This window comes from Bolinopsis microptera, chromosome 5 (genome assembly GCF_026151205.1).
Source record: "Bolinopsis microptera isolate Bmic1 chromosome 5, MBARI_Bmic_1.0, whole genome shotgun sequence".
NCBI lineage: Eukaryota > Metazoa > Ctenophora > Tentaculata > Lobata > Bolinopsidae > Bolinopsis > Bolinopsis microptera.
In genome coordinates, this window is record NC_087076.1 from 12,924,261 (window position 1) to 12,939,599 (window position 15,339).

At 42.0% G+C, this 15,339-nt stretch overlaps 3 protein-coding genes across 10 annotated transcripts in view; 2 read left to right on the forward strand and 1 right to left on the reverse strand.

Annotated features, from left to right (window-relative positions):
* The window catches only part of LOC134816052 (transient receptor potential cation channel subfamily M member 2-like), a 52,875-nt gene extending 40,355 nt beyond the window's left edge, over positions 1-12,520 (forward strand). For all 8 annotated transcript variants that reach the window (XM_063824768.1, XM_063824772.1, XM_063824773.1 and 5 more), the window contains exons 6-18: positions 178-306; positions 571-723; positions 2,171-2,388; positions 2,576-2,726; positions 4,901-5,024; positions 5,317-5,468; positions 5,671-5,892; positions 6,043-7,326; positions 7,504-7,638; positions 11,175-11,427; positions 11,547-11,682; positions 11,946-12,270; positions 12,398-12,520. In XM_063824768.1, coding sequence (XP_063680838.1) covers positions 178-306; positions 571-723; positions 2,171-2,388; positions 2,576-2,726; positions 4,901-5,024; positions 5,317-5,468; positions 5,671-5,892; positions 6,043-7,326; positions 7,504-7,638; positions 11,175-11,427; positions 11,547-11,682; positions 11,946-12,270; positions 12,398-12,520 — 3,405 coding nt within the window. The remainder of the gene's footprint in view (positions 1-177; positions 307-570; positions 724-2,170; positions 2,389-2,575; positions 2,727-4,900; positions 5,025-5,316; positions 5,469-5,670; positions 5,893-6,042; positions 7,327-7,503; positions 7,639-11,174; positions 11,428-11,546; positions 11,683-11,945; positions 12,271-12,397) is intronic.
* LOC134815976 (uncharacterized) overlaps positions 1-15,339 on the reverse strand; it is a 578,562-nt gene that overhangs the window by 397,742 nt on the left and 165,481 nt on the right. The gene's annotated exons all lie outside the window — the stretch shown is intronic.
* Positions 12,461-14,642, forward strand: LOC134816055 (ADP-ribose pyrophosphatase, mitochondrial-like). Its single transcript, XM_063824778.1, has 5 exons — positions 12,461-12,600; positions 12,755-12,971; positions 13,245-13,447; positions 13,582-13,817; positions 13,989-14,642. Exons 1-5 carry the CDS (start codon positions 12,559-12,561, stop codon positions 14,077-14,079), a joined length of 789 nt encoding a protein of 262 aa, XP_063680848.1. The 5' UTR covers positions 12,461-12,558; the 3' UTR covers positions 14,080-14,642.

Below are 15,339 nucleotides of genomic sequence, written 5' to 3' on the forward strand. Positions count from 1 at the left end.
ACTTGTATAGTTTATCATGTTAGTCGTATCGTGTGTTGGTAGCAGGCAGAGGTTGAATGTTCTTGTTGTTTCTAAAGTTGGTGCTGGAAATATCAAATTTATATTTTCTCAATCCTCTAATTAGATAAAATGTGAGTGAGATATTCTCTATTTTAATCTCAATTTCTATTTCTCCAGGGAGTAAGTAACTTGGTGGGGGACGCTGTAGCAATGAAGAGATCCTTTGTAAACGCTATTCCTGTAATCGGAGTCAACTCGTGGGGTGCTGTTGCAAACAGTAATGACCTTATTGACGCGAAAGAACAGGTATACATTAAACAATTATCTGATTATCCAATGATTCGGCTGAAAAGGGAAAGTAGACTGTCTTTCGGGAAATTGGCTTCCCCGAATGTCGAATGTATTTAAGTATCAAATCTATATTCGTTTCGATTGCAGCAAGTATTTTCATCGCTAAACCCCACAGTTGAGAGTCCGATTTAATTAAACCTAACAATAATCCCCACCTCTCTTTCCTCAGGGTCTGTTAAACCTATAATCCCCAGGGTCTGTTAAACCTATAATCCCCAGGGTCTGTTCCCAGCAAAGTACATCGCACTCCGTCAGAATGAGCTGGAGCGGAACCCGGAGACCAACAAACCAAAGTCCATGTCCCTGGAACACGAACACACTCACTTCTTACTCGTAGATTTCGGGACTAAGAACAATTTTCACGAAACTGATGTAAGTCTCTTAGTGTATCAGTTTTGTTCCTTTTTTCGTGAATCCTCGTTTTTACGTTTGTGTACCAGTGTAAAAAATCGTTTTTTATGCACCATCTCGTTTACGTTGTCAAATTAATTTTCCTAGCGAAGCTTGATCATGATGTACACGGCATTCTGTTTCTAGAGCGCAAAGCTCTCCTACTAAAGCATTTTATCAACTGTTACACGAAAACTTGATTGAAAAGTCTGTAAATTGCAAGTGCAAATTGCAAGAACAAATATCGCTATTGCCAATAGCGATATTTGTTCTACAGCTTGTATTGGCGTGCTATCTCATATCTGTGATTATATTACCTAAATCAGCAGTTCTTATAGATTTTGTTCTTTTGGAACAAAGTTTATGAACTTTTTAAATTCAGCCCAATTTGGCAATCTTTGCAGAGCCGAATAGTTCGAACTTAAAAAGGTGCATTGATTGTTAATACTTTAATACTACACTCACTCACCTTGCCTCAAATTAGTAAATTATGTCACATATTTACTCAAATTAGTAACTTATGTCACATATTTACTCAAATTAGTAACTTATGTCACATATTTGATATCACATCTCGATATTTCTTTCTCTCAAGCAGGTCTGTTGGAGTTTCTAAAACTTGTACGATGATAATATAGTAATGTATCCATAAAATTATGCCATGTTGACGAGATCAACTTGTCTTTTTTCATAAAATTATTGGGATCTTATGAGCATTTAAATGATGCTTGCTAACTTCTTTAGCTGTGGTTTTGGGTCTATAAAATAAAAAAGTTCCACTTGGCTTTTATTTATTAATTGGGGAGATTCAAATGCTATAAATTAATTGTTCATCTAAAACTTGGCTTAAAAACCATGGTACGAAAATAGGAATTCTTGAGTCGGTAGACTTAGTAGGTAGGTTTGCCAGCCTACTGAACTTTCACACGACAGAAAATGAAATCCAGAAGTCAGAGGAGCCTAATCGACTCTTTATTTTAATTAAAATCCCACAAGCAGCGAGGACTGTCTGCTCACTGCTCAGTACAGTAGAATAATTATCCTAATATTACAAAATAATTGAAGTTTCGATTTATCGTTATCTTGAAAATTTCCAAAAAACAAATTTTAACAAGAAAGAGTTAAGTGTTCAATCATAGAACTTCCATTTCTTTTACCATGAAGTTTTCATTTATTGCCTCAATTCAAGAATGTGTGTGAGAGCCCTATGCCGTGTGAAGCCTATTTTATTGCCCTATTTCTGTGTAAAAACTTACGGGCTGCTAGTATAATCCAGATTATGATTAACGGCGTATTCTCGAGCTACCATCAGCATTTTTTCTTTAACATTTAACAATTTCCTCTGACTTCCTGGTAATTCCTCTCCAAAACAGTTCAATGGTATTCAACAGAAGACATTCCTCTCTGCTAACAACCCTTATCCCATCAGGTTCGTAAGTTTAGGATTAAATTGCAACAGTACCTTGTTCAACGGACTCAAGCTCAACTCGTTTCCGTCCTGATCGAAGGAGGAAGTGGTTCACTGGAGGAGGCTCTGATCAGGGTCAAAACGGGGCTCCCCGTCGTGGTTCTAGGAGACTCTGGTAGGATTTCTAACGTCCTTTCTCTGGCTGTCGACTTGGCTAAGGATGAGAACGTCTGTGATGGGTAGGTTCATTTTTTTGACTAATAACTATTTAAGTTTGAATTTATTGACTTAATGACAACCAGTCGGGAAGTGTTTTTCTTAACTTCGGAATTATTAAAACACAGCGACGTAACTTTGAGATCCTGTGCACGTGCTCTCTCTATAAATCACTGTAAGATGTAAATATAACCCCCGGTTTCAATCCAGACTGGGGATGAGAACAGAGAGAAGGATCCAAAGCGAAGACGACAGGATGAAGGTTAGATCAGCTCTGACAGCAGCACTGCCCAGACTAGAAGAGAGCAAGTACGATGAGTTCATGGGAATCATTGAGGAGGTCATCCTACACGAGGATTTGGTGAGTTGTTGCTTTTTGTAGGATTTTGTAGGATTTAGTAGGATTTAGGACTGCCAAGATGGGAATCATTGAGGAGGTCATCCTACACGAGGATTTGGTTAGTTGTTGCTTTTTGTAGGATTTTGTAAGATTTAGTACTGCCAAGAATAATAGAGGACTGTTATTATTGGGAAGGTCACAGGATTGTAAAATGTTATACAGGGTGGCCCAAAAGTAACTGCAACCCTTTAATAACTCACGTAATTCTTCTTAGAATTGCACAGAAATTTTTGAGATTATAGATATGGGTCAAACTTAGATTTCCGGAAAATTTCTTCAAATTTAATTAATTACAGTGTGTGTGGCACGCCAATCCCTCTTTTTCACTATTGTCACCATAAAGTGACAATGCTTTCAGCTAGGAACTTCAAAGTTTCTAGACATGTTTGGTTTGATAATTGAAGTGCTTTCCCAAAATTTCAAGTTGGTTGTTTACAATTTAACCGAGTTACGACCCTTTTAAGATATTGCAGATACTTGATCTTGGCACTTAATCAGTTGTGTCGCGGTTAAATCGGTTTGAACTGTTTGCATTTAATTACGTAAACCTTCTGGCTTATGTTAGCTCGTTGCTGTGGTATAATTATACCAAAATACAGACAGCAGACCAAAAGCGGAAATCAGTGGTTTTTGGTAATTATCATTACAGACTTCGTGATATTCTCGATATGAGTGAAAATTGGTACAAGTGCTGTGTTCGACACGCGCTGTAGTTCGACACGCACATAAGTTCGACAGGGGTGATTACTGGCGAACTTCAATGTGTATGGCAATATTGGAGTAGATTTATTTATGTAGACGCTGTCACATCATTTCCTGTTAATATAAAACTCCGTTACAAATTGAACTGGGATCTGGTAATACTACTGTTATATCACTGTATAGTGTATCAGTATATATGTTTTAATCCACCTTGGGAACAGTCACCATCTGTTATGTTAAACGGTTTGAACTTATCCAAGGCTATATACCGCATCCTAGTTTGAACTGAACGCTTATCACAATTTTAATTTGGGTTCAAATACGATTCAACTGCAGATTGGTCTGCACGGAGCCTCCCAGGTCCAATTTCCTTTCAAACTGCCCGTTCAGTAAGGATACCCACTGGATTCACCAGGATTGGCGTATTTTCAACACTTGTAGTGTTATACTAGAGTAACAGAGGAATTTAAACAATCACACTAGATAATTCCTTGCATATACTGAGATCAAACTATTGATTTACAGGCTGTCGTCAGTAAATAGTATTACACACTTGCAGTTAAACAATATAAAATGGTTGCTGGCATTCCCTTTATGTCAGGTGTTGCCTTTATGTGTGGGCTCTGAAGAAGAGACATCGTAAAAGAATAAGATAGTCTCTTCTATCTATACAAGTACATTTTACAACATCTATACAAGTACATTTTCTGAGGAGCCGCCATAATGATATTATTAATATCAGTAAATCATTTAAACGATCTAAAAATGGTAGGTTGGGTTGAAACCAGCCATTCCGCTATTGTTTCAGTATCGGCCAAATTATTTTCCCGGTTTTCTAGCTATCAAAATTAAAATAAGTTTCCGGGCCTGCCTTGACCATGCTCAATATAATAATATTGGTGGTAATGATGAATAAAATAGTTGAATTGAGAATGTGTACTGATTACACCAGGCTACTTTCATCACTACTCCGTTGTAATTATTGGGTGGTAATTGGGGAATTAGTAAATAGTACTACTTCAGCTATAAACGGCCGTCTGGTCTCATATCCTGGAGAATTCTAGTAATTTATTTGTTACTGCTACTTTTACTATCGCTCATTTGTATTTATATTGTACTGTGTCGTGCCAAATTACCAGCGTTACCAGAGTTATTACTAGACGATTATTTATTTTAGTTAGGACCATAAAAAGATAAAATAAATAACAAACAATATAATTATCATAGTCTACCTTGGTCATAACAACCGTCCAATACTGAAATCTTCTTTATGTACTAACCATGTTAACATACTATTAACATAAATTATCTACTTAATACTTTATTTAATTAAGGGTGTCGGTCATCCGTGCGGTATCGCAATTATCATTGACATTATTACTTTACAATAATGCACGAGAAGTTCGACCCATCTTACCCTTCTTCCTGTTCAGGTAACCATATGGAAGTGCGGAAAAGGAACCGCACTTGACACCACAATCCTACAAGGTCTTATTAAAAGTATCGCAAACCACAAAAATTCTGGTGAACCTGAAGAAGAGCCTGATAATAGCGCGGGTAAGATTTGTAATTTTCAATACGTTTTTATTATTTTAATTCGTATTTTATTCATTGCCATAACATAATCATGATGTTGGTGAAATTCTTGGGAATGTTTCACAGATTTACAATTTATTTATAAACATAATTTAAACCGAATCGACCTGGGTTATAAAAATTCAAAAAGTAAACTGTGCGACACTTCCATTGGAAGTGTTTTGGAAGTCTTCCAAACACTTAATAAAGGTTGAAAAACTGTGCACTTACTTTGAAATAATTAACACAACTATAATATTTAACACAATCGCAGAAGGACAAGCTCAGCGGGAACAAACTCAGCGGACACGAGCTAAAGAACTTATGAAAAGACAACTTGAACTAGCTATACAGTGGGATCGTTTAGATATTGCTACAGAGTTTATTTTTGAGAACAAGTCAAACAATATGGATCTACATCTTACGGTTAATTTACACTCAGATTATTATTTACAGTGCTGAGTTGTACCTTTCGTATATAAGGTACCGAAAAAAAAACTTTAATATGTTCTCAACTAAACTTCCCTGTCCTCTACTTTGTTGGGCCGTCCGCACCCGAACTGCCACCCTCGATGCCCCCCCCCCCCCCCCCCCCGGCCCCCACTCATTAAAACCCACCTCTCCTCAGGAAAGCGAGCTGAACGAGATGTTAAACCTCGCCATCAAGCACAAGCAGATCCGCTTTATCCGCAACATAATAGAACGTAATGCCAACATCAGCTCCTTCCTGACAGTGGACAGATTTGAAACTATTCTCCGGGAAAACACGCCCACTAATTCCTTGTTCTACGAGCTGATGAAGAAAAAGTGCCCCAGCGTGGAGCACTGGACGTTTGAACACTTCGAAATGGTAAGATAACAAAGTTGTCTTTCTTACATTCATGCAACTTTTTCTAATTTTTCTAATTCGTCACACAATTTCGTCCAGCCTCTCCTCCAAGTTTAACTAAAAGTTTAATTCTGTTGTTTTACACCGCTTCTACCAATATCCACCTCTCAGGTGATTCATGACATAAGTGAAGGAGTATTCAGGGTTCCCGGTAGGACCCGTGCACCGGAGCACCAGGTAGACCCTTCTGATAACGGATTCAGTCTACAAAGCATCAAAATCTGCGGTAATAGTAAAAGGAATGGGGGAGCTGCGAACTATGCGCACGTAGACAACATGACTGGAGACGGTCGGAAGTCTAAGTTTGATTTTATGGATCCGGGCAGTCTGCTGACTGTTTACATGGTCCTGATCCACGAGCAGGAACTTGCCAAGGTCATCTGGGAGTACTCCTCCACGCCCCTCTTTTTAGGCCTCGTCTGCACCTGTATCAACAACTGGTTGAGTGCTCAGCAAAAAGAGACCCTCCTCATATCCGATGCTATGGGCCAGCAGCTTGAGGAGTACGGAAACGAGTTCGAGGAGATATCTGAGAAGGTTCTGGAAGAGGTTGCGGAATATCAGACCGAGCACGTCATCGCTTTGATTAACTTCAAGTTTGTGAGTTGGGGTGGCAGAACTATTCTGGAGATGGCTGACTACGTGAACGCCGTCAATATCATCGCTCACCCGACCATTCAGGATTACATTGATATTGAATGGAACGGATGGCTGGATAGTGACATGTCCACGCTCAGGATGATTGTGTCCATATTATGTCCTCTTTTAGCTTCTTTCCGAGATGTTACTCCGTTTGACAAGTGGAAGCAGAAAAACCTCCAGAGCAAGAAGCAGAAAGTGAGGGATAGTCGAGAGGCGTTCATTGATCGGGGAATCGGCCAGGACGATTCTGAGGCTTGTGAGAAACTGGGTATCCTGACAAAGTGTCGGTATTTCTACAAGGCACCCATCACCAAGTTTACCATTTATTCCATTGTTAATGGATTCTTCTTGATGTCCTATGTTTTCGCGCTGCTTTTAGCAGATCGGCAATCGACTAGTGCCGAAAATTGTGGTGGTTTTCGCTCGATTTTCAATTGCAAGCTCACCATGGCTCAGCAGTTTGTTTACATATGGGTTCTGTGTTTGGTGCCCCTGGAAATGAGGCAGATCTACTTTTCCTACCCCACCACACTATGGGGGAAGCTGAAGATGTATTGGGGAAATATTTACAACAAGAACGACATTGTTTGCATCATCCTTATTTTGCTGGCACTGTACTTTAGAATGAAAGGAGATAGCGATACGATAACTTGGGATGGAAACCATTTCAGACTGCTGTTTTCGTTAGCCTTTATAATGTACTGTTTGAAACTGTGTCAGGCTCTGCAAATCAGCGAGCAGCTGGGTCCTAAGGTAAAAACTATTTCTTAAATCTTGTTTCGCCTCACTCCACGCTGTTCCCCTCAGCCGTCATCATTTAATTGAATCACGTTAACCACCACCTACTGCCTACGATTCCTATGACCATTATATTTTTTTCAAAAAAAGGTATTGGATAGTGAATTATTTTACCAATCTCCTTCTCTCCAGGTGATGATGATGCAGAGGATGTTGATCGATCTCCAGTTCTTCATATTCCTTGTTGTCATCTTCGTCATTGGATACGGTGTCAGCACCGCTTCTATCATGACCCCACAGAAATTCCCTAAACTGGAAAGAAAATTGGTAAAATGATAGAATTGACACTTGATTTATCATGATAACGTTTTTGTGACTATTAATTTAAAATTTGGGGGGGGGGGGGGGGGGGGGGGTCCAACCCGATGTCCGATATGAGGGTTGATGAGGCCCAAATCGGAATCGGAAAAATCGGAAAAATCGGAAAATTGAAAAATTTTAGAGAATCGATCTCTAAAACCTCTCAGAAGTGAGGAAGTGATAAAAAACCCCTACATATGCTATATTGTTATGAGAAAACGAACTAATTGGACATTCCAATAGTATGTTTTATGTGTTTTTCCACTGCAGGGGCTAGTATGCTCACTACTAGTTGGAGTTGTCATGTACTCCCAGACCCGAGTGCTTTGGCCTCTTGACGTGAGATCGATTGTTTCTGCTCATTAATTTTATCCCTGTTACTTGTTATTATGTATTAGTAAAACACTAGGGTTATATTTTGTGGTCCGGTCTTTAAACATACCATAATATCACTAGTACACTGCACCTTAAATGTATAGTCAAGTACATTTGTATCGTAACACATGCTTGGCTGGGGGATCATGTTTTGTGTCCGTTCGGTACCCTGTATTTTCAAAACGGACAAAAAGTAGGGCGGACAAAAACGGACAAAAACAGACAAAACATTTAGATGTCCTCCTCCTCCTCCTCCTAAGTCTTCCTCCTCCTGAGTCCTTCTCCTCCTCAGTCCTCTTCAGTCCTCTTCCTGACTCCTCGTCCTCGTCCTTCTCCTCAGTCCTCCTCACCCTCCTCCTCAATCCCCTTCTCCTCCTCAGTCCTACTCCCAGTCCTCCTCCTTCTCCTTCTCCTTCTCCTCCTCCTCATCCTCATTTCTCCTCCTGATCCTCCTTCTCCTCCCCATCAGTTCTCCTTAGTCCTCCTCATAGTCGTCCTCCTCCTCCTGAGTCCTTCTCATCCTCCTCCACCTTCTGAGTCCACCTCCTGAGTCCTCCTCCTGAGTCCTCATCCTCCTCCTCAGTCATCATCCTCTTCCTCCTGAGTCCTCCCCCAGTCCTCCTCCTCCTTCTCCTCCTCCTCCTCCTCCTTCTCCTCCTCATCAGTCCTCATCCTCTGTCCTCCTCATAATCGTCCTCGTCCTCATCCTCGTCCTTAGTCCTCCTCCTCCTTCTTCTCCTCCTCCTCCTAATCCTCCTCCTCCTTCTCCCCTTTCTTCTCCTCCTAATCATTCCTCCTCCTCAGTCGTCCTCCGCCTCCTCCTCGTCCTTAGTCCTCGTCCTCTTCAGTATTCCTCCTCAGTCCTCCTCAGTCCTCATCCTCCTCATCCTCCTCCTCCTCCTCAGTCCTCCTCCTCATCCTCCTCCTCCTTCTCCTCTTCCTTCTCCTCCTAATCAGTCCTCCTCCTCAGTCGTCCTCCTCCTCTTCATTAGCCCTTGTCCTCATCCTCCTAGTCCTCGTCCTTAGTCCTCGTCCTCATCCTCCTCAGTCTTCCTCCTCAGTCCTCCTCGTCCTCATCAGTCTCATCGTCCTCATCCTCCTCCCCAAGTCCTCCTCTTCCTCAGTCCTCCCCCAGTCCTCCTTCTCATCCTCCTCATCCTCTTCAGTCCTCATCTTGTTCCTCCTCAGTCCTCCTCTTCCTCCTACTCGTCAGTCCTCCTCCTCCTCCTTCTCGTCAGTCCTCCTCCTCCTCCTTCTCCTCAGTCCTCCTCCTCCTCCGCAGTCCTTCTCCTCCTCGTCAGTCCTCCTCCTCGCCAGTCCTCCTTCTCCTTCTTCTCCTCCTACTCCTAAATCCTCCTCCTCCTCCTCAGTCCTCCTCCTCCCTCTCATCCTTTTCCTCCTTCTCATCCTACTCCTAAGTCATCCTCCTGCTCCTCAGTCCTCCCCCAGTCCTCCTCCTCATCAGTCCTCCCCCGTCCTCCTTCTCCTCCTCCTCATCCTCAGTCCTCCTCCTCATCATCCTCCTCAGTCCTCCTCCTCCTCAGTCCTCCCTAAGTCCTCCTCTTCCTCAGTCCTCCCTAGTCCTCCTTCTCCTCCTCCTCATCCTCAGTCCTCCTCCTCATCCTCAGTCCTCCTCCTCAGTCCTCCTCGTCCTTAGTCCTCCCCCAGTCCTCCTTCTCCTCATCCTCAGTCCTCCTCCTCAGTCCTCGTCCTTCTCCTTTTTAACAGTCCTCCTCCTCAGTCTTCCTCCTCGTCCTCGCTCTCGTCCTCCTCCTTCTCCTCCTTCTCGTCTTCCTCCACACCAATCCTGCTCCTCTTCCTCAGTCCTCCCTCTCCTCTTCAGTCCTCCTCCTCCTCAGTCCTCCTCGGTCCTCCTCTTTCTCCTCAGTCTTCCTCCTTTTCCTCCTCCTCCTCATTTCTCTTCCTCATCCTCCTCCTCCTTCTTCTCTTCCTTCTCCTCCTAATCAGTCCTCCTCCTAATCAGTCCTCCTCCTCAGTCGTCCTCCTCCTCGTCCTTAGTCCTCGTCCTCATCGTCCTTAGTCCTCGTCCTCATCATCCTAGTCCTCGTCCTCATCCTCCTAGTGCTCGTCCTGGTCCTCCTCAGTCTTCCTCCTCTGTCCTCCTCAGTCCTCCTTCTCCTCAGTCCTCCTCCTCCTCCTCATCAGTTTACACAATTTATTGTTACTAAAATGTTTTTAAACGCATTTGAGTCTGTAACATATTGACATGTTACTGTTACTGACTCAAAATGTGCCCGAGAATTTTTTTGTTTAACAGAGTTTTACTCTCCAGTACTATGGAAAAGTTGTTACATGATAAATAAAGAATTTGATAAATAAAGTGATTTTCATCCCTTTTAATGTTATTGAAAATTGTGTAGACTATTCTTTGTATCTAACTGAGGATTGGAAGTTTGAGAAAGGACCATAGTCATTAACCGTGCTACCCATTTCTGCAGATAGCCTGTTACAAATTGTGGAGACAATTTAAATCAAAAGTTACTAAAGCGTTCGCTATTTGTTACGATTGTTATTACCAACCGTACCTCTTTCAATTGTGGACCGGGGTGGATGTTTCTGTCAAACAAGAGTTGATACGACATTGTGTTGTTTTTCGGACGAAACGATTCTTGTTTGGAACAAGATACCATTTTGGGGTTCTGGGACCACCACCAATCGATTTCTTGTCATATTTAAGTACAGAAATAGCTACCTATATCGCCTAGAAACCTCAGAGGGAAGATTTAAATTTTCCCGATTTTTCCGATATGAGGGTTGATGAGGCCAAAATCGGGATCGGAATGATCGGAAATGATCGGGTTGGACCCCCCCCCCCCCCCCCCCAAATTTGTGATCTCCATCTCTCCCTCCCTCCCTCCCTCCCTCCCTCCCTCCCTCCCTCCCTCCCTCCCCCCCTCCCTCCCTCCCTCCCTCCCTCCCCCCCTCCCTCCCCCCTCCCTCCCCCCTCCCTCCCTCCCTCCCTCCCTCCCTCCCTCCCTCCCTCCCTCCCTCCCTCCCTCCCTCCTTCCCTCCCTCCCTCCCTCCCTCCCTCCCTCCCTCCCTCCCTCCCTCCCTCCCTCCCTCCAGCTCCCTCTATCTTTCTCACACTCTCTCTCTCTCTCGTTTAGATGTTTGACATCTTCTGGAGGCCCTACACTAACTTGTTCGGTGAGATAGGCGAGGAGACAATTGACGAAGTCATGAACTATGAATACTGCCAGTACTTCAAAGCAGGAACCGAGGATAATGGTCAATGCTCCGACTACTCTTGTGACGACGAAGAGAATACCATGTGTGTTTTCAACATTTACATAGTAAAGATAATGCTCGGTCTCTACATGATGTTGGCTGCTGTCCTCATGTTGAACTTGCTGGTGGCTGGTATGTTTATCCTTTGTGTTTCTTAATCTTTTTTAGAAATTATCATGAAGCTTCCGTGTCATGGGAATGTAAGATCTCACATGTATGATCAATAATATATAACATGTGTGTTCCGTCAGTGTTTTCAAGCACATACGAGGAGATTCAAGAGAATTCTAAGACGCTCTGGAAGCGCCAGAAGTTTGATCTGATGGTTGAGTACCGGAGTAGATCACCTCTACCCGTTCCTTTCAGTACCATACTGCATTGCTGCAGGTTAGTTTATTGGACTTTAGATTATGTTAGCCTAATTGTTGGGAATTTTGTATATTTGAAACATTTCCATATGAAATTGGATCACATTAAACTGGTAATCTAGGTCCAAACTCCAAACGGCTTAGATTTTACTTTGAACTCGAAAGTCATGTAATGAAAAAAAGTGGAAATTGTTTGCTCCTTCGTAAGAAAATGTACAAATCTGTCTTACGACCTTTCAAGTTTTACCTTTATCTTGGTTCTGACGTATAGCCACTCCGCAGGTTCATAAAGTTGGTAATCAAGAACACATGTGGACGGTTGAGTGGTTGCTGTGCAGATGACCCCTCTGATATCCCCACTGTAGACGTCCACCAGAGACTCACTATCACCCTCCTCGAGATCGAGTGTAGAAGAAACTACCTTGAAAAACTTAAAGTCTTGACGGACCAAGAAGTCTTGCAAGCGGAGATGTCAAACTTGTCAGGTGAAGTTGAAACCATTGAGAAACGTTTGGGAGACTTCGAGAGCAAGATACAGCAGGTGATTGATGTGGCGACAATACATCGACACAAGAACCGTAGCAGCAGCAGTAGCGATGAAGATGAGGTTAGTTTTAATTTTCACATGAATGATCCTTTCCCTTAAAACATTTGAGATTTTATAATTTTGTCTCGACAACCCATTAATGGCATTAAAAACACCAATTTTAAAAACTCACCCCCTTAATTCCCAGGTAGATCACGACGGACCGAAGCTGGCTGTGGAAGATATGATCCCAGAAGATATAACAGTTGAAGCGGGCGTTGTCGCTCCAGATATGGCCGGACTTCCTGGCGGCAAGAAGAGGAATCCCTGAGTAACATTAAGCCGGTTGATACCCCGAGGTTGTTAAAGATGGGCAAACTATCCAGAAAGCCGGAATACCCTGGCGAAACGGTAAGATGTGATATTTATAAGGTATTTACTTTTTGGTTACCTAGATGTTAAGATTTATCAAAGGAATCGAATCGGTAACTTTGTTGGTATTTCACTTTTCAATCTCTTGGAACTCTTCAAATCGGGGAACAGTTTCTCAATCTGACATGTCCAGCCTGTGAGAAGAGGCTACGTAAAGAAGGAGTATCTGGATTGGAATAAGATCTGGATCCACTATGAACCACTCCACTACACAGACGTCAGAGCAGCACCAGAACGAAAAGTGGGGGAGATAAAGTGGCACAGAAACGTGGCGGGGGATGAGAGAAGGAGTTATGAGGGACGTTACGAGATCAGGAACCAGCTGCCTCTCATTCCTTGCGGACGAACTGGTTGGTTCTCTAAATTTTCATGTGCCTGTATTAATTACCAGAAACGTTCTGTCAAATTTAAATTTATTGAGAATACTGCTCTTTAGTGATAATGTCTATCAGATGTATAAGTTAAAAATCCTGATCATGTCGGTCTGTAAATCTCCGTGCTAATTTGTCATCCAACACCCTCTTACTACCAGATCTAACTGATAGTTGGGTAGTATCCGGTTGTCAACGCCATCTTCAGGCTCATTTGTTATACAAGTAGTGTTGAAAGTATTAAACACACAGGTCTAAATGGTAGAGGTTTACTGGACAAGTACGGGCCCAACCACGCTGCTTTGCCCATCATAACACGCATAGCTAAGGATGAGAACGGAGCGGATGTGATCGCTGCTGGAAAACCCGTCTTTGAGGTCCTGTTGGAGTTAAGAGGAGAGATTACATCTCTTCCTGAGATAAAGGGAATATACGATGATCCTCTCCCAGCTGAGGTATATTTCATACTTTTTGCGATTGGTAGATTTTGGATCAACGCTTTGGTAGTTATAAGATTATAGCAACCAGTCGACATTTAAGTCTCTCACTATTTTAACCATCAATATTAATCATTGCCCTAATTCGTCAGGTTCGACAACTTCTGACCTCCGAAGAGCACCTCGCACCATCAGATGAACTTAGCCGCGATAAACTCGTCAAACGAATCGAGAAAATATTCAAAGCAGGAATTCTTATTTACAGAGGGTTCTTGGACAGCGAGTACAACACAGATAGCAGTTGGTTTGAAGCTATAATCGTCAGCTATCACGACACTAACAATAACGCTTTCCATAATGTAAAGTTCGCCGAGGATTCTAAGTACAGGTAAATTGGAAACAAGTAAATTGCAAACAGGTAAATTGGAAACAAGCGAGCTTTTTAATCTCCATTGCCAACTGGTTTAAGGGATTTTTTATTATCAAACAATTCTTAATGTCTGAATTTTAGTTCCGTTTCCAGACGACACTTAGATCTCACCCTTTTTTCTATCCACAGGTGGAGTAGGATCACCAACTTGACGAGCATTGCCAGCATGTACCGGGACTGTCTCCAGAAGGCGTTCTACGCAAGGCACGGATACGTTTAAATCACCGCCCCTACCGGCTCCTCTGTATACTACATGTACGGCATGTATTTCCATAGTTATTTCTCCGGTGTTCTTATCGGAATCGTGATTATGTATCACCAAACAGGGGTAGCTGATCACAAAATGAAGACACGGCAATCTTATTTAATTGGAGCACGTTTCTCGATAGAAGTCCTATATCGGAACCGCGACCGTCTTGAGAAACTCTACTTTCTAATATTCGACGGACTTGAAAAGAGTGTTTTATCATAAATTTATATTTTGACTAAGTAATACTAATTTAATTTTAGATACAAGAAGGCCTTGAAGTTTTTAAATTGATAATTCCGGCAGTTTTATAAGATTATTGTAAGAAAATGAGATGAGTAACTGAGAGTAAAGTTTATATTTATTGCTTAGAACGTTTATACAATTGTATTCGATGTTTCATTTTAATATCCTGTTCTTTTTAGCTTGAAGTTTAATATGTCGGGGAACTTGCCCAATATTGTAAAATAAAATTTTCAAAATCTGGGTTGGAACCTCGTTTTTTATACCTGCTACTAGTACTGATTCCTGATCAGTTGTTGGTAAGTAGAGGGGATGTATTTTGTTTATAGTGCTGGAAATAATATTGTTATTAACATGGAAATCCGAAATGAGACTCATTAATATTTAATGATTTACAAGTGAGTTAAATGTATTACTATTCACCAACCGATCTATCCACATTTTCTAAATATTTGTTTTGCAATTTGCAATCCTCGTCGTAGTTGAATTTTTGTCGACTTAGTGTTTTCATGCAAAATGAAACAATTTACTGTTAAGAAACGGCGCGGACACTTCATAAGCTCCTAGTCCTAATCAGCGTCCAAAAATACACCGATTTAGATCAATTTCATACCTAACCCAAACGCAAAGGTTCTTTTCTTGACACACGCTGCAACCTTTTTTGATCTCGGCCGGCCGGAGTGCGCACGCAGCTGCATGCAGCTGGCTGACGTCGAGTAGGGTGTTTTGGCCGTTCTAACTTAAGACTTTTATGAATTAAAGCAGCCGTATTGATCTTCCAAACCTACAACTTTCAAGGGCTAGAATTCGCTGTAGTATTTTGCCGTTAAAACACAACTTGTACTGTTTAACTTCATGATTGGGCCGTAATTCAAAAGCAAATTGGCAAGAAGTGGTGCTCACGGTCTCACTTAACGTCACTTATCGCTCAGTTAAGAGCGACCCAGGAACTAAGCCCCATCCGGTCAGGGTTCCTGGGTAAGCGACAGA